The sequence below is a fragment of the Rhinopithecus bieti genome, unplaced genomic scaffold (assembly GCF_001698545.2).
Source record: "Rhinopithecus bieti isolate Rb0 unplaced genomic scaffold, ASM169854v2 scaffold_12478, whole genome shotgun sequence".
In the NCBI taxonomy this organism is placed as follows: domain Eukaryota; kingdom Metazoa; phylum Chordata; class Mammalia; order Primates; family Cercopithecidae; genus Rhinopithecus; species Rhinopithecus bieti.
This window is the reverse complement of record NW_016807367.1, coordinates 1053953-1072292: the sequence shown is the minus strand read 5'-3', so window position 1 is coordinate 1072292 and position 18340 is coordinate 1053953. Positions and strand designations below refer to the sequence as shown.

At 45.1% G+C, this 18340-nt stretch overlaps 2 protein-coding genes across 6 annotated transcripts in view; one reads left to right on the top strand and one right to left on the bottom strand.

Annotated features, from left to right (window-relative positions):
• The window catches only part of CUNH4orf51 (chromosome unknown C4orf51 homolog), a 69843-nt gene extending 62324 nt beyond the window's left edge, over positions 1-7519 (top strand). For 2 of the 3 annotated variants that reach the window (XM_017881511.1, XM_017881509.1), the window contains one exon: positions 7313-7395. Coding sequence is in view for 1 of the 3 variants with exons in the window: in XM_017881512.1 (XP_017737001.1) it covers positions 7313-7378 (66 nt within the window). In the remaining 2 variants the exon portion in view is untranslated. Of the gene's footprint in view, positions 1-7312 lie in introns of all 3 variants that reach the window. The other variant, XM_017881512.1, reaches the window with a different exon arrangement.
• A 1860-nt stretch (positions 7520-9379) lies between these two features.
• The window catches only part of ZNF827 (zinc finger protein 827), a 158271-nt gene continuing 149310 nt past the window's right edge, over positions 9380-18340 (bottom strand). For 2 of the 3 annotated variants that reach the window (XM_017881503.1, XM_017881504.1), the window contains 3 exons: positions 17314-17505; positions 16759-16936; positions 9380-13357 (listed from right to left, as the gene is read on the bottom strand). In XM_017881503.1, the coding sequence (XP_017736992.1) occupies positions 12538-13357; positions 16759-16936; positions 17314-17505 (1190 nt within the window). In that variant the 3' untranslated portion in view covers positions 9380-12537. Of the gene's footprint in view, positions 13358-14845; positions 14879-16758; positions 16937-17313; positions 17506-18340 lie in introns of all 3 variants that reach the window. The other variant, XM_017881505.1, reaches the window with a different exon arrangement.

Sequence of the window (18340 nt, the reverse complement as noted above, 5' to 3'; positions counted from 1 at the left end):
ATCAATGGACTTTACATTTTGGCATGTTTTTGCAATGGCTGGTACTGGTTGTTCCTTTCCATGTTTAGTGCTTCCTTCAGGATCTCTTGTAGGGCAGGCCTGGTGGTGACAAAATCTCGCAGCATTTGCTTGTCTGTAAATGATTTTATTTCTCCTTCACTTATGAAACTTAGTTTGGCTGGATATGAATCTGAGTTGAAAATTCTTTTCTTTGAGAATGTTGAATATTGGCCCCCACTCTCTTCTGGCTTGCAGAGTTTCTGCCGAGAGATCTGCTGTTAGTCTGATGGGCTTCTCTTTGTGGGTAACCCGACCTTTCTTTCTGGCTGCCCTTAACATTTTTTCCTTCATTTTAACTTTGGTGGATCTGACAATGATGTGTCTTGGAGTTGCTCTTCTCAAAGAGTATCTTTGTGGAATTCTCTGTATTTCCTGAATTTGAATGTTGGCCTGCCTTGCTAGGTTGGGGAAGTTCTCCTGGATAATATCCTGCAGAGTGTTTTCCAACTTTGTTCCATTCTCCCCATCAGTTTCAGGTACACCAATCAGACATAGATTTGGTCTTTGCACATAGTCTCATATTTCTTGGAGGCTTTGTTCATTTCTTTTTACTCTTTTTTCTCTTAACTTCTCTTCTTGCTTCATTTCATTCATTTGATCTTCAATCACTGATACCCTTTCTTCCAGTTGATTGAGTCGGTTACTGAAGCTTGTGCATTTGTCACGTAGTTCTCATGTCATGGTTTTCAGCTCTGTCAGGTCCTTTAAGGACTTCTCTACATTGGTTATTCTAGTTACCCATTCGTCAAATCTTTTTCAAGGTTTTTAGCTTCTTTGCTATGGGTTCGAACTTCCTCCTTTAGCTCAGAGAAGTTTGATCGTCTGAAGCCTTCTTCTCTCAACTCGTCAAAGTCATTCTCCATCCAGCTTTGTTCCATTGCTGGCGAGGAGCTGCATTCCTTTGGTGGGAGAGACGCTCTGATTTTAGAATTTTCAGTTTTCTTCACTGCTTTTCCCCATCTTTGTGGTTTTATCTATCTTTGGTCTTTGATGATGGTGAGATACGAGTGGGGATGTATCTTTTGTTGTGGATGTCCTTTCTGTTTGTTAGTTTTCCTTCTAACAGTCAGGACCCTCAACTTCAGGTCTGTTGGAATTTGCTTGAGGTGCACTCCAGACCCTGTTTGCCTGGGTATTAGTAGTGGAGGCTGCAGAAGAGTGAATATTGCTGAGCAGCAATTGTTGCTGCCTGGTTGTTCCTCTGGAAGCTTCGTCTCAGAGGGGTACCTGGCCATGTGAGGTGTGAGGTGTCACTCTGCCCCTAGTTGGAGGTGTCTCCCAGTTAGGTTACTCGGGGGTCAGGGACCCACTTGAGCAGGCAGTCTGTCTGTTCTCAGATCTCAAACTCCATGCTGGGAGAACCACTACTCTCTTCAAAGCTGTCAGACAGGGACATTTAAATCTGCAGAGGTTTCTGCTGCCTTTTGTTTGGCTATGCCCTGTCCCCAGAGGTGGAGTCTACAGAGGCAGTCAGGCCTCCTTGAGCTGCGGTGGGCTCCACCCAGTTCGAGCTTCCCAGCTGCTTTGTTTACCTAGGCAAGCCTCAGCAATGGCGGGCGCCCCTCCCCCAGCCTCCCTGCCACCTTGCAGTTAGATCTCAGACTGCTGTGCTAGCAATGAGGGAGGCTCTGTGGGCGTGGGACCCTCTGAGTCAGCCATAAGATATAATCTCCTGGTGTGCCGTTTGCTAAGACCCTTGGTAAAGCACAGTATTAGGATGAGAGTGACCCGATTTTCCAGGTGTTGTGTATCATGGTTTCCTTTGGCTAGGAAAGGGCATTCCCTTCCCCCTTGCACTTCCCGGGTGAGGCGATGCCTCGCCCTGCTTTGGCTCTCACTCAGTGGCCTGCACCCACTGTCCAATGTGCCCCAGTGAGATGAACCCGGTACCTCAGTTGGAAATGCAGAAATCACCCATCTTCTGTGTTGCTCACTCTGTGAGCTGGAGGCTGGAGCTGTTCCTATTCGGCCATCTTGGAACTGCCCCCTCAATGGATGTCTTGTGTTTCTTGTAGGACAGTTCCATTGTTGATGAAGTCCCTCAGTTTTTGTTTGGGAAAAAATCTTTATTTTTTCTCCTTCATGTTTGAAGGATATTTTCACCAGATACACTATTCTAGGGCAAAAGTTTTTTTTTTTTTCCTTTAGCTCTTTAAATATGTCGTGCCACTCTCTCCTGGGCTGTAAGGTTTCCACTGAAAAGTCTGCTGCCAAACATATTGGAGCTCCATTTTATGTTACTTGTTTCTTTTCTCTTGCTGCTTTTAGGATGCCTTCTTTATCTTTGACCTTTGAGAGTTTGATTATTAAATGCTTTGAGGTAGCCTTCTTTGGATTAAAGTCACTTGGTGTTCTATAACCTTCTTGTACTTGAATGTTGGTATCTTTCTCTAGGTTTGGGAAATTCTATATTATTTTCCCTTTGAATAAACTTTCTACCCCTATCTATTTCTCTACCTCTTCTTTAAGGCCAATAACTCTTAGATTTGCCATTTTGAGACTTTTTTCTAGATCTTGTAGGAATGTTTAATTCTTTTTAATTATCTTTTATTTTGTCTCCTCTGACTACATATTTTCAAATACCCTGTCTTCAAGGTCAACAATTCCTTCTGCTGGATCAATTCTGCTATTAAGAGATTCTGGTGCATTCTTCAGTGTGTCAGTCACATTTTTCAGGTCCAGAATTTCTGCTTGATTCTTTTTATTTCCATCTCTTTGCTAAATTTGTCTGATAGAATTCTGATTTCCTTCTCTGTGTTATCTTGAATTTTTTTTGAGTTACTTCAAAACAGCTCTTTTGAATTCTTTGCCTTCAAGGTCACTTATCTCTGTTTCTCCAGGATTGTTCTTGGTGCCTTATTTAGTTCATTTGATGTGATCATGTTTTCCTGGATGATCTTGATGCTTGTGGATGTTCAACAATGTCTAGGCATTGAAGAGTTAGGTATTTATTTTAGTCTTTGTACCCTGGGCTTGTTTGTACCTATCCTTCTTGGAAAGTCTTTCCAGTTATTCGAAGGGACTTGAGTGTTTTGATCTAATTTGTTTCTGCATTAGGGGACACTGCAAGCCCAATAATGCTATGGTTCTTGCAGGTTGTAGAGGTACTGCCTTGGTGATCTTGGATACGATCCAGAAGAATTCTCTGGATTACCAGGTAAATACTCTTGTCTTCTTCCCTTACTTTCTCCCAAACAGAGTCTCTGCGTGTGTTCTGAGCTGTCTGGAACTGGGGATAGAGTGACATAAGCAACCCGTCGCACTACCACTGGGACTACACTGGGTCAGACCTGAAGCCAACACAGCACTGGGTCCCGCCAAAGGCCTACTGTAACTACTGCCTGGCTCTACTTATGTACTAACGTTTGCTCATGGCCCTAGGACTGTACAGTCATCATATAGTGAAGCTAGCCAGGCTTAATGTCCTTCCTTTCAGGTCAGTGAGTTCCCCCAGGACCCAGGCAGGTCCAGAGATGCTCTTCAGGAGTCAGGGCCTGGAGTCAAAAACTTTAGAAATCTACCTCATGCTCTGTTCTACTGTGGCTAAGCGGGTGCTCAATCCACAAGACAAAGTCCTTCCCACTTTTCCTTTCCCTTTGCACAGGCAGGGGTGCCTCTCCCCATAGCCACCATCACAACCATGTGTCCACAATATGGTGGGTACTGCCAGGTGACTGCCGATGTTCCCTTAAGGCCCAAGGGCTCTTCAGTCAGCTTGTGGTGAATGCTGCCTGGCCTGGGACTCACCTGTCAGGGCAGTGGGCTCCCCTTTGGCCCAGGGCAGGTCCAGAAATGCTGTCCATGAGCCAATATCTGGAATCAGGAACCTCAAGAGCCTTCTTGGTGCTCTACCCCACCGTAGTCAAGCTGGTACCTAAGGTTCAAGACAAAGTCCGCTTTATTTTTCCCTCTGCTTATCTCAAGCAGAAGGAATCTTTCACAGTAGGCACCACAGCTCAGAATGTTCTGGGTCTTATCTGAAGCCAGCATATCTCAGTGTCACCCAAAGTTCTTGATGTACTACCTGGGTATCGCTGCTGGTTATGCAGGACCCAAGGGATCTTTAGTCAGCAGGTGATGAATGTTGCCAGGAGTAGCTCCTTCTCTTCAATGCAGCAACTTGTTGCTGGCCCAGGAAGTGTCTAAAAACATCCGTGAGCTAGGGCCTGCAATCGGGGCCTTACGACTCTGCCCAGTGCCCTGTGCTACTGTGTCTGAACTGTTATCCAAGTTATAAGACAAAGCCCTCGTTTCTCTTCCCCTTTCTCTGCTCAAGTGGAAGGAAGGGGTCCGTTTCGGAGCTGTAAGCTGTACTGCCTGGGGTTGGTGGAGGGGTGGCATGGGCACTCCCTTAGCTGCCCTGGCTGGTGTCTCAGTAGGTCATATACCCTCTAAGTTCACTGGCTTCATGTCCAGCACAGCACTAAGACTTGTCATTCTTGTGGCCTAAGCTGCCTTTTGAGTTTATTTAGCACTCCAGAGTGCTTCAGCCAACAATGGTGGGTCTTGCCTGAATTCAAGTTCTGACCACTTGGATAGGCAATTCCCCTCTGGCTAGGGCTGTTCTAAATGCTGCCAGCATGAGTGGGCATCAGCTGAGTTCAGCCTAGGTTTGTTTTCCACTGTAAGAAGGCAGCACTGAGGTCAACGCAGGGTCCCACAATCACTGTGCTCTCCCTCCCCCAAGTACATAGATCCTGTGTGCCATGTGGCCACTGCCGGGGGTTGGGGGAGGGATGGTCTTGGCAATTTAAGACTGTCTTTTCTACCCTCTTCAGTGCCTTTTTCAGTAATATGAAGTTAAAACCAGGTGCTGTGATTGCTCACTTGATTTTTGGTCCTTATGAAGGTTTTATGTATGTGTGTAGATAGTTGTTAAATTTGGTGTTTCTGGTGGGGGTAAAAGAGGACGATTGGTGAATGCTTCTATTCGACCAGCTTGCTCCACCCTTGAAAAATATGATCTTTTAATATGAATCCTAGAATAATAAAATTGATGACTTTCCTTCTGGGTGGTCCCACACATACATATTTATTATGTTTCTATCTTCATTATGTATGTACCTATGCATTCTTTATATACACATTCTGTGTATCCTTGTGGCCATCCTATCCATCAGTCCATCTTTATCCCAATCTTCCATTAGTAATACAACTGCTAGTTGTGTGTCAAAGATGGTAAGAAACAGAGAAAACCCCTATACTGAATATTTTAATTTTCAATTATCTGTTATGAGTGCAGCTACTCCTTATCCAGTCCCATGTTCCTGGGGGAGTTATATGCACAAAGGAGATGCCAGATAAATGTAATCTTTTTATTCCTAGTTGGAGTATGGCTCACAACCCCTTTCATGGTGAGTTTGGACCTACGAGAGCCACTGGGATGCCTTTTGCTTGGGCTTGAGGCTGCCTGCAGAGGCCTGGGTGGTAACTTGTCCCTATCAGCCCTGTTTTGGCTCTCATGTGGGTTTCCTAGGTCAAGGAGGCTATGGTGGAAGGCAGCACACAACCCTCTCCAGTGGCTTCTCCCTAAAAAGTCCTAGAAGAGCTACATCCCATCAGAGAGATTAAAAAAAAAAAAAAAAACACCCTCAGTAAGGGAGGACTGTAAAGAGACCCTGCTACATGAATGAGAAGCCTTTGCCTGCCTCTTAATGTGCCAACTCCACCATTTCTTAGCATCAGGACACAACGCTGTTCTTGGCTCTGCCCAAGACCATCAGTCTTTCTCAGGAGTAGGGGGCCAGGAGAAGTGCTTTGAGCTAACCCAGCAGGATGGGTGGGTAACCAACATTGACCTAGAGGCTAAAGACACGGCAACATTCACACCAAATATGATCATTGTATTGGATACCACTTGTTCCTTACCTCACAGACTCACCTTATTCTACCTTTTGCTGTAGCAACCAGCTTGGGTCAGACGTCATTGATAGGATCTCCTCTCGGGCTTCACCAATTAGCTCTTGCTGCCTGCCCAGGGCTTCTTTACCACCTCAATATTTAGTGTATTCTTTCATTATGCTAAAACTCAATAAAATGTTTCATTTTACTTTCTATAAGAAACCATTTACTCTTCTACAGAAAACATCTGAAAAGTGGTTGTCAGAGCTCAGTGGTCACAGTGGCACTGGTGACTTTGAGGCCGGTAGCAATTGGGATGGGAAATGGAGAAAGTTGGAGAGACGAAAGTGGGCAGGGCAAAGCCTCTCCATCCATCTGGCAAACCCCTGACTCATCGAAGCAGATCAAACAGTTCAGTAAAATATGTTTAAGCCACCCTCAAGATGACTGCAGGCAATCCAAGCATGGAGATTTAGCTTTAACCAGATGAGGAAAACTGTAAGCCGGGCGCAGTGACTCATGCCTGTAATCCCAGCACTTTGGGAGGCTGAGGCAGGAGTATCACTTGAGGTCAGGAGTTCAAGACTGGCCTGGCCAACATGGTGAAACTGTGTGTCTACTAAAAAATATAAAAATTAACTGGGTATGGTGGCATGCACCTGTAATCCCAGCTACTAGGGAGGCTGAGGCAGGAGAATTGCTTGAACCTGGGAGTTGGAGGTTGCAGTGAGCCAAGATCATGCCACTGTACTCCAGCCTGGGCAACAGAATTGAGACTCTGTCTCAAAAACAAATAAACAAATAAACAAAAAACAGATAAACTTTAGATCTCCCAACCTGTGAAGTGAGCAGAGCAGAAAATATTTTAGTCATTTTCACTGAGCCTGTTGTGGCTTGAAAATGTTGAGGTGCCATTTTTGCTGTAACTGCCTTACAACGATTCTGCCTTGCAACCGTCTCTCTTTCAAAAGGCTGACTTTTTCTTGTTTACAGCAAGTTGTAGAATCGTAGTTGATTATATGTTATATGAGAGTAGGAAGGGGCCTTAGGGATCATTCAGTTCAGCGGTTCTTTTCAGAAGATGCTTAATGGTATGTCATAATCACACCCCTAGCTCGTGTCTGAGCCAGGTTTGTAACTCAGGTAGTCTGACTCCAAATAATCCAAATTTTCTCACTATACAGGGTAAAAAACCACCTGTAGGGAATTGTGTAAGGGGAAATGATTTTGAAGTGTGAATTGAAGTAGATTCTCTGCTCCAGGTTTAGAATTCTACTGAAAACCAAGAACTAATGAACTAATACTTAGCTGTGCGAGAAAGGAATTCCAGGGGGATACAGCAATTGGTTTTGCTTTTCCCTTTTGCACCTCCTATTAATGTGAGCAGGATCTGCATTTTCCTGTTTTACAGATTCAACTACAAAGAAAGAATTATGAACAGAAGCTCTACTACTTCATAAAGAAGAAGAGGCCTTGATTAATAAATAACCTGACACCCTTCAGATGTTGCACAGGGAAAAACAGAGTGCCCCAATTTCTGGGAGTCACTGTACTTCACTTACCCTGGGGCCTGTTTTACAGGCATTTGCCTGCTTAGTTAATTGTAGTTATTCCCAAAATAAACCCCATTTTGTGTGGGACTCTTCTATTCTGAGGGAATGATGTAAGCAAGAATATTGGCTGGAGTATCTTGAGTATCTGTGATGGATGGCTCCTCAGAATGAATCCTAAATCTCCAAGAGACCCCTTTTATCTTGTGATTTTGCTCACAGGTTCTAAGCTGCTGCTGGGAAGGGTTCCAGTTCTATATTCTCTGTCTTCTGGAAGCACCGATGAAATCACTCAGCTGCTATCCGCTTCCATCTCTCACTAAGCACCTCTTGGCTCTCCTTCGTCCCCACAGACTGAAAGCATGGAGGTGACTAATGAGATGTGTCTTCCCCTTCAAATTGTTCACAAGTCCCACATGACCTTTGGCAGGCAGGGGTTCTACTGTGGTGCTTCTGACTGCGGATAAGGGGAAATACGTGCTCACCACGGCTTGCAAAATTTCTCCTTGCTCCCGTGACCAGTGCGGCAGCTCTGTTAAATGGTCAGGCACAGTTTGTTGCTGGCTCCCAAACAATCCATCAGCACTGGACACATTATAGAAAACATGGCTTTGAGTCTTAGCTTAAACTATATTTATGTAGCATGACAGTAGGAGAAATATCTAATTGTGCTTGGATTACAATTCGAACAAAGGCCTCATGACTGGCTTGCAGATGCCGGGGTCCACACACCATTTTCCAGAGAAGTCAAGATGGGAGAGGGTGTGATCTGTTCTGTCACGAACAGTTCTGTTTCCAGACCATTTTTCAAAGTCACTGAAGGCCCATTTCTGGGGAAATGATTACTAAACTGATGATTATTTTCTTTGTATTGCTGGCTATTCTCAACTTCAGGGAAAATGTAAGGTAGCTGTGGAGTTTAAGGAAAAAAAAAAGTGTACACAAAATGAGAAGCCACATCTGCCTGTAGCACTAGCAAAAATCAAAGAAGTCTGGCTTATTTCAACACCGGCCACCTCAAAACAAAATTAGTATTTGAATCAAATTAACGTATTTGACTCAATCACCTAAAAAATAGCTGTTGGATGAAAAAATAAAAGAGAAAATAGTGTCTAATTAGTGACTGGCCATTTTCAAAGTGGCTTCTCCTACATTATCTCATTTTTTAAAAAGTAAATTTGATCTTTTTAAATGTTAGAGTGAAGTGGTTCACAATTGCTTGAAATAAGCAAAGGACATTATATTTATAAGCATGCAAATTACAAACCAGGCAAAACAGTCTCTTCTGCTGCTTTATATATTTTTGTCAACCATCATAGATTCATGGAAAGGTCTCAAATAGATAGAACAAAATGGATTTTAAAAAATTGTTTGAACTGAGCGTGTTTTTCATTTCTTTCTCTCTGTCTTTGCTCTCAGTTTCTTTCTCTGGAACCTTCTCTTGAATGGTGAACTATTATTACTTGCATTTGGATAGATTATTATTTAGTTTGCAAAACATACAATTTTTCCACTCATTAAAATCTCATAGTTGCCCAACTTCATTAAGATAAATGGAATTATTCATCTGTTTTCCCCCCTTTGGCTATGGGGTCAATGAAATGATGTTAAGCAGGAGAGGATAGGGTTGGCAAACACTTTCAAATGTCACTAAGTAATTTCAGGAAGGAGCTGGCCTGCCACTGTCCTGAATGATGGATATGCTCTCAACCTTAATGGCCACTAAAGATGTACATAATAACAGTTTGCATTATAACCATCACTGTTCAACACTTGAATTTTGTGACAGTTAAAACCAGGAGTAGACACTTCTGAAATCTGATTAAAATACACTGAGAAGTAAAAAACGAAACAAAGCAAGACAAACAAAACCCTGAGACTAACAAGCAGTCAAGGATGGCAAACCAAAAAAGAAAAAGAAACAAGAGTATAGCCAACTTTTTTTTTTAATTAGAGTATATTATACTTTCAAACTGGATACACTAGAAATTGGCAATGCAACATAAGATGCAAAGGAATATACCAGTTACTGTCAAAATGACCCTGTACAGCCTTGTAATGCAAAAAGCTTTATACAATACAAATTTTCAGTAATGTACACAAACCTTGACAGTATGATCATCTGAACATAATATGAAGAGTTAAAAAAAGGATAGAAGAAAGAAAGTGCTGAGAACCCTAACTGCATTACTATATGGAAAAATAAGCTAGTTTTCACTGAAGAATGCATAGTGACAACAATTGAAGTTAGTTGGCAGGTGAATTTCTCAAAGATGTTAGTGTTTTACACGGAAAGGATATCTATGGAATACATCCTTCCCTGAGTATCAAACTGCAAACCAAATTCAGGGGTACATATTTTCTAGGGTGGAGTCTGAAAAATGCTGTAGATTTTTTTTCTTTATTAATAACAATAATAATATAAAAAGTCAAACAAACTCCAAACACACCTTTTCTCACTCAGAAAACTTTTATAATTTACCAGAAAGATTGATGACTCTTTCCAAAGTGCTAAAAAAGTTGCCCAATTATATTAAGCATGACTAAGTCATTCAAATACAAGTTCAGTGGCAAGCAGTGAAATGCATGGCATTTGAGCAGTAAACGTCTCCTTCTTTCACCCCCTCTTGTTCTTGAAAGTTTCAATCCTAAGACCTCCTATTGCACAAGTGGCATGCTGTAAAACCTATAGTCTGAATTGTCAGGGCCACCCTTTCAGGTTTTTAACCTGCTGGTGCTTGAGTGTGATTCACCTTTTCTACCAGCCTCTGTGGGATCACTTTAGCCCTCTTTCCCGTCATCACTGAACTTGTAATTTTGAAAACACATTATTAGCCAAGTGGCACATTCTCCATTATATGGGGATAAAGACATGACTTGAAAACAAAACAACCCAACCCACCCATAAGCCCAGTATTCTTGGAGTGTATTGTCCATAACTATCTATAGTGTCTTTTATTGAGACATTGACGTGGCGAGGTTGAACATCGTTTCAAACCTGGCCAAGAGCAAAGGTCTCTGCCGGAGAATGACTGAGGGTTTGGGAGCTTCCCGCTCTAGCTGGTTTGGCCTCCCTGTCCCTGTGGGCATCTCCTTAGTGTAAACAGATTTGCCAGGGCACCAAGCAGACTCCCCATCCATGGCGGGATGACTGGCAAAGGGAGGTGTAGCATACCTGCTGGGTGTGGGGAAGAGGGGCTGGCATGGAGGGGACTGAGGAGACCATGGTGTGGACAGACAGTACAGTCTTCTGGCTTCCTGTAGAACTGTACTCATTTCCAGGGAGCTTTCAGCAAAGCAAACTGACTAGAGGAAGAACATTAGGGATGCTTTTATTTTTCCCTGGTGAAACAGATTTTTAAAAACCCCAACTCTTCGGATAACACATGATGGAAAACAGCAACACAGTAAGAAAGTGTTCCTCCTGTACACCAGTTCTCCAATAGATAAATTAAATATATAAACTTTTATATTCCAAACTTCCCATTATTATACAAAGAACATTTCTTCCTGCTCTTTCAGCCTGTTTCATACTGGAAATTCTGTTGTTTTAAAAATACAAGCAATGAACATATTCAGCCAAAGATTTTTTCCTTTTTTCTTTTTAAATCACCCATTACTTTTTAAGATGAGCAAAGGTCTTTACAACCAACCCACACCTGCTTCCTGCTGCAATAAAGTGCTGCACATAAATTGCCATTTTAATGACCACAAAATAAGAGCTTTTAAATAAGTATAAAGTTAGCCTCCTAGCAGGTTACATCTACCAGGCGTTAACAAAATGGAATACAGAATTACTAATAACATGGAGGATACCGCGATATAGCCAGAAGACCGGCAAAACGCAATGGAAACTTGTCAGGGGCATAAACTGAACCATAGGACTAAACAGCACCTTTTTGTTGCGTCATTATATGTCAAAGAGGTTGTGGCTAAATCTTCAAACATACAGTCTACTCATTCCATAAAAAAGGTACATTTTCTTCCTTTTATTTTACTTTTTTCAGATGAGAAACAAAAACTAGTGCAAGACCACAGCACTGTGCAAAACTGCCGTTTCTTTTTTTTAGTCTGAGCATTTATACCCAGAATTTATCCAAACCCCTTTTAATCTCCTTGGCTGGATTTATCAACCATAAATTTTTTTCACTCATACATTTCTTTTTCCTGCAAACAAATGGTAACCACTGAATTAATACATCATATATATATATATAATCTGCCCTTAAAAAATGAGCACTGTGTGTGTGCACCGTACACATTTGTCTATGTGTGGGCACACACACAAAACACACTTAAGTTCTGTGATGTTAGCTGCAGTGCTGCGAGATATTTCTTCCAGATCAGTCACTTGATTCCTCGCCTCTTCGTCACCAGAGAAGATCTGAGTACAAGGTCTCCAGCGCTCTGGTGGAAATCTCCAGCAGCACTGTAGATGTCTACCATTCCTTCATCGACTAAGCACCAGGCCCTACCACTCTGTAGCCATCAAAGAGAGAGGGAAAGGTGATGAAGGAGCACAGGGAGAGACTGTCGTGGATGAACAACCCAGGAGGGAAAAGAACGTTCATCGCTGTTAAAGAAGCCAGTACAAAGAATGTGCAATAGAAATGTCATGGCACTCGACACACGGCTTTCTCTTTCAGAATCCACAAACGCCCACACACCGCATTCACCCAACAGAAAACCAAATGCACCAGTATATAAGCTTACAAGTGCTGATTGCTATTAAGGACACTCTCTTTAGGGTTTAACAAGACAAGATTCCTTTCAGAGAAAAGTACGGAGAAGGGCTGAGAGTGGGAGTGGGTGGCTGGGGAGGCATGCCTCTGAAGGTAGAAGTATGCAGTAGGTCACCTCTCTGAAGACTGGATAAAGCAGCTTTCAGGTCAATGCAATAGGTATACACACAGAGCCAATTCTCTATTCCTTACTAAAGATATACAGTACACATGTTTCAGACCCATGGGGGTCTGTAGGTTTTGCAGCAACATACACCTGCTGGGGTTGTGTTTAAGTTTTGTGGGTTTTTTTTTTTTTTTTTTGTCTTTTGTCTCTTTGTTTTTGGTACAGAACATGGCTGCCCTCAGACAGTCTCTGCTCTTTCTCTCAGTCCGAGATAGGCGAGGAAGGAGTGTTTGGGTGAGGGGATGCTGGGAGGCGCAGTCTGAGGTCGGGGAGGGTGGAATGTGAGATCCAAGTGGTTCTTGGGGTATAACATTGTCAAGGGAATGAGATGGGCAAAATCTGAGTTCCGGTACTTGTCAAAGCGCAAAGGGGAGCCGTTGAAGGCCAAAGCCTTGAGTGCCAGATTGGGCTCTGAGCTGCTGCCGTGGGCTGCTGACAGGGCCACGGTCTGCAGAGCCTGGGAAGCGGACATAACCGACAGGGGAGACAGGAGATTCCGGGAGCTCCCGACCACCAGGAGCGGGGCCCCCGGGCCGGCCGGTTCCTTGGGGGCTGGACACAGGCCCTTCTTGTCCTCCTCGGGGCAGTCCCCACTCTGGTGCTTCTTGACGTGGCGGCTGAAGACGAAAGGGTGTGTGGTCTTGAACAGGCACTCTTCGCAGCTGAAGGTCTGGCGTGGGGCGTGCTTCAGCTTCTTGTGCAGGTTGAGATTGTCCTTGCGCTTGCAGCTGTAGCTGCACTGGTCACAGTGGAAGGGCCGCTCCCCGGTGTGGACGCGCACGTGCTCGATGAGCTTGTTGGCGGTCTTGGACAGGTAGCCGCACTGGTCGCACTTGTAGTGGTTGCCCAGGCGGTGCTCCCGGGTGTGCGTCTCCAGCTCCAGCTGGTTGGCCTTCACCGTCTGGCAGATCCGGCACTTGTACTCCATCTTGTAGTGGGTCTTGAGGTGGCACTCCATGGCAGCGGGGCGGTTGGTGGAATAAATGCAGAATGGGCACCTGCCGGGGGAAGCAACGCAAGGCAGGTTCAGCCGGGGAGGTTCAGAGGCAGCCGCGCTTCTCCCCGCCTCACCAGCCTTCCCTCACACCACCCCGCAGTGTCTGAGGCCTGACCTGCCCAGCCCAGCCCAGCCCAGCCCTTGCCGCCTCTCAGGGGTGGAAAGGCCCTTTTTGGCTCTCCCTGCTGACAGAGCAGTCCCCGCTGGCAAGCAGCTCTGGCGAGGTCCGCTCAGCCTATTCTGGGTCTCCCGGCCGATACAGGCAAGGCCAGCCCTCACCAAGGGGAGCAGATAAAGTGCCAGGAATCAATTTGCTGGTGCTCCCCTCCAGCCCCCGCCCGGCCCCTCGGAGCCCTCCCCACTCCCGACCAGACAGCGCAGAGGTCTAAACCTCCTGACCTCCCCTCTAGATGGGAGCAACACAAAGAATCGACTTTTCATGCACCACACCAAGCACACGCAGAAAGGCTAAGAGGTTTTAAAGAACAGCTTATAGGGGGAGCGCTACCTCCAGCAAACAGAAAGTCACAGGGGTCAGAATCGTGCTTATTAAGGGGTTGTTAGGATGAGAAGGCCTGTGTGTGTATCTCTGTGTGAGTGTGTGCATATCTATGTACTCGTAAAACATATCTCCCTGCAGGACTGGCTCTTTGTCAGGAAAGGAAGCTGAGGACTATGGCAGGGGCATGGGAGGAGAAGGAAGCCCACCCAATGGCCCATCTGCTAATGAGGAAGGGAGGAGGGAGGGAGACAACTGCTATCTGGAGCTCAAAGACATTATTTATACATGATTATGCTGGAGACAGGATAATAATCCAACTGGATTGGAAATTCTCAGAGGGCAGGACCGTATCTTACATTTCCTCTGCATTCTCTGCAGTGCTTGGTAGAGTATTCAGCACATGGTAAGCACTCAGGACATACTGGTTCATTATTTGAGTGGTCTCTACAGGCAATTTAGGTAGATTCTGGAAGGGCGGATGCTGGTCCCAGCTCCATCACCTTGTCAGGCTGGAGCTGGATACCCTAGCCTGGGCTCTCTGTGGCTCAGTTTCTCCATCCTTTGCAGTGAGGCTATGCTACCACCAACCCTCCTGGCTGTCCAGAGGGGCCACGAGGAGTGGTGAGGCCATGTTAACAAACTCTGCTGAGCTTCTCTTTTAGAAGCTGCCAGGCTGGAGTCAGTGGCTTATATGAGAACTGTAGCGTGTTTGCTCTCTTTCCACAAAGAATGCAAATGCAAAAGTGGCTGCCTCAGCTCTTGCTTGGCTCCTGCAGGGCAGGGCCCAGGAGTGGACTGTCCTCGGAGGGTCTGGAGAGGTGTTCAGCAGAGCCCAACACAACCAAGTGCACCGTGCACGGCCTCCTCAGCGCCAAGCTCGCCGTTAGCCTTTGAACCTCAGCTCACAGAAGAGTGCACACGAGAGAAATATAAAGCCCATTCCCAGGTCAGGTGCACACACAACCCCTACGCCAAGCTGGGCCTTACCTAGAGGAGTCTGAAACTCACCACTGTCCTGAGCTACGGCAAAAGAAAAATAATAGTATAATCTTATTTGATCTGCATTATGAACAGGATATAGAGTACAAGCAGTTCCATCACAGAAAAGCAATTTAGACATCAGCAGTCTGTTTCATTTTAAGGACATTTCTGTGACCCACAGCTCAATCTTTCTTTCACTGCTCAGGCAAAGTGCTAAGGGTTTTCCGTGCTCCCGTTATTTTCTTAAAGACACTCTCTCAGGCAAATTAATTCTCTGATATGGCAAAGGAAACAAAACAAAACAAAACAAAGACTCACTGTATAGCCAGAAGGCATTATCAATTTTTTCAAAGTATTCTTCTACTTGGTCATCCTAGAACATAAACTATTACACAGGGGACGGTTAGCACCGCACGGGAAGTGTCTGTACCAGCAAAAGCATCAGAGTTCACTGTGCATTCTCCCCAATGGCTTCAGAGGCTTGGGACTTTGGAGGTCCCTGAGGAAAGGCGAACTGGCAAAGCCACAACTGGCAGGGGCTGCAACGTTCATGGGTGTGATTGGGCTACTGGGAAGGGCAGTGAGCACTGGTCCAACCATAGAAAAACATGGTTCTGGTGTTTCTTTTTAAAATGAGAGCACACAAATATTTATAAAGGGACAGTGGGAACGAACCAAATCAAATCCCCAAATAAGCTCTCGCTAGGCATTTCCCATCTACTGGTTTCCTTGAATTAGAATCACCCCCTCCCCAATCCCTTCTGCCCTCCCCTCCCCATCCCTTCGAAGCACCCCCACGAGTGAAACAAAATGGAGTTCAATGGTAGGTCCTGTTGTTCCCTGATTCTCCTGTGGGGGGGTTTCTGAGGAGGCAGGAGCCTGGGGGGACCCAGCCCGCACTGCCCCCAACACTCCACTCCCAGGGTCCTTTCCATCTCTCCCTTCCTCAGCCATCTGGGGGAGTCATGCCACCTCTCTTGTGGGTTGTGAGTTTCAATGATGAACATGTTTTAAAACAAAAGGTTTTTTTCCCCCTCGTGTTAAGTAAATGTAATTTTTCATTCAACATGATCGTTTAGCTGAGAATTAGTAATTATGCCTTGAAAACTGTGTCTTTCTGTGTCCTCCTACCTGTGCTGCTTTCTCTTTACCAGACCCTAAGTGCCTTGTGAACAGGGACTCTGATTTCACTGTGCAGATTAGGTAGTACTAGGACATACATTTTTTGAGGGTGGAAATGGTGTTTTATTCCTGTGTGCCCGTTAGCACCTATTATCAAGCCAGACACACAGTATGTTTGATATTAATTGATTGGTTTCACTTGAGACCAAAGAGCCTCTTGAAAATACCGGTTAAAGATGATGCTCGTTGTCTAGATCTTGGGAAGAAGACATCAGGATGTTTGCAGGAGGACCATGAAGCACATGATCTTTGCATGAAAAATGTTGCCTCCTGCCTGTTCAAACTGTCCAATTTTGGAGGATGGGGTGGCTGTAATGCTTACTTAAAGGATATGTAGCAAGCCATCGGAGAAACAGAGATGGTGAGTCTCGGTGACAATATGATTTATGCTTGGGGACACTAAGCCCTGAGTCCATCAAAATTAAGTCTGAACAAAACTCAGGCAGTGTAGGAGGAGTCTATTCTTGCATGCTGGGTTGTTCCAACGTGTCTTTTTTCTTGCTCTGAATCCCAGGATATTTGCAAAATGGATTCTTCTACTGACATCTGTTGACACCCTAGGGGGACAGGGCTAATTCAATCCAGCTAAAGGCAGCAGGGGTTCCTGACTAACTCCCCTCATACCAAGCTTCCCTTCTCCATGACTCCCAAAACCTTCACGGGAAGGGACAGGGTAGGGAAGGGGAAAGGGTATTGAATAACAACGCAGTAAAAGGTTCTGTACTTGCTTTCCTTACTTGAGCCCACCGGTGGGGACAGTGTGGCATTTCTTATGCTCCAGCAGCTGTTCGGGGGTCTTCATGAACTTATGGCACACATCACACTCAAACATCCGGGTGATGAGGTGTATCTGCAGATGACGCTCAAACATGTTCTTCGTCTTGCAGACAAAGTTGCAAAAAACGCATTCGAACCCTGCAAGGACCGAAGCTGGGTATAGAGGTGCCCAGGGCAGCGGGGAGAGGAGGGCAGGAGTGGAGCCAAGCTCCGCCTTTCTCCCACCTCCTCAGACGCCTGACAACTATACCCTTCCAGGCATTGTTCCCCATATCTCCGTGCTAAAAGGAGTTAAATGTACAAACATTGGAGTCAATGTCACCCTCCCCATCCTTCCACCCCATATTCGAATGCAAATTAAGCCAAAAGAAATGCAAACTTTAGGTGAGGCCCAGTATACTGCATCCTGGGCCTATTATCAGTTTCTGACATTGCTCCTGTCCAGGGCTTATTCTCAAGAATGGGTCATCCTGGGTGCAGAGGGTTAAGCAGGCTCACACCCACCTCCTCCTTACCTTTCTCTGGTTTTTCCTCACTGTTCAGTGAGGGCTGGCTCCCAGGCATGACAGAGATGACCAGCAGGTTGTTCCCACCCTTGTTTTTCTGGGAGCCATCTGAATCATCTTTGCTGTTGGCTGAATCACTCAGGGCTGAGAGGGAGGATGAAGAGGGGCTATTTGATTCGCTGGGGGTCTTCCTGTCTTCCCCTAAAAAATAAGCAAATAACCCAGTCTGTTACTGAGATGAAAATCCTTAGAATGATAGCAACTGAGGGTGACGAGTTGAGTCTCACGTATGCATCATCATTCTGGGAGCAAAGACTCATGTCCCCAGCTCCCCCACCACTGAGGGATCCCAGGCCCTAAGGTACCTACCCCCTTTGTGGTACTGGGGGGGGAAAGCAGGCATTCATTCGTTTGAGAAGTGTTTATTAAGATCTTACATGAATTAAAATAAAATGACAGTAATAGCTAAGATGTAGTGAACATGTTACCGCTTTCCAGGAACTGTGTTATACTTTAAATTACCTCCTTTTGTTTTTTCAAAATCCTATGTGGCACAACGGTTATCCGCCCCATTTTACGATGAGGGAATGGAGTCACAGAAAGGTTAATCTGGCCTAGATCATATGGCTGGGAAGTGCTGGAGAAGAGGTTTGAGTTGGTCTGACTCCAGGGTCCATGCTTTTCATCAGTACACTGGACCCTCTCCCTCAAAGCCAGATACAAACAAGTCAGCAGGCCATTAAAATCTAGTGTCAGAAGACCTCTGCTTCTACTCAAGAGAGAGTGTCAGGGACTGGGTTTACCATTACTACTAACAACTGAAAAAAAATCAGACAAAATATACCAAATGCTAGTTTTCATATCACTGGATGTTAGGCAGTGAAGAAAAGTGGTCCCTGAGAGACAGGAAACAAAAGAGGTGAGCCATATGACTGATCAGTTTCCTGCCTTGAGACTCTCCAGGCTTCAGTGCAGAGAGGAGGAACCAGGTGGAACCTGACAGACGCCCTGAGTGGAGGAGACAGAGCTGAGGGTC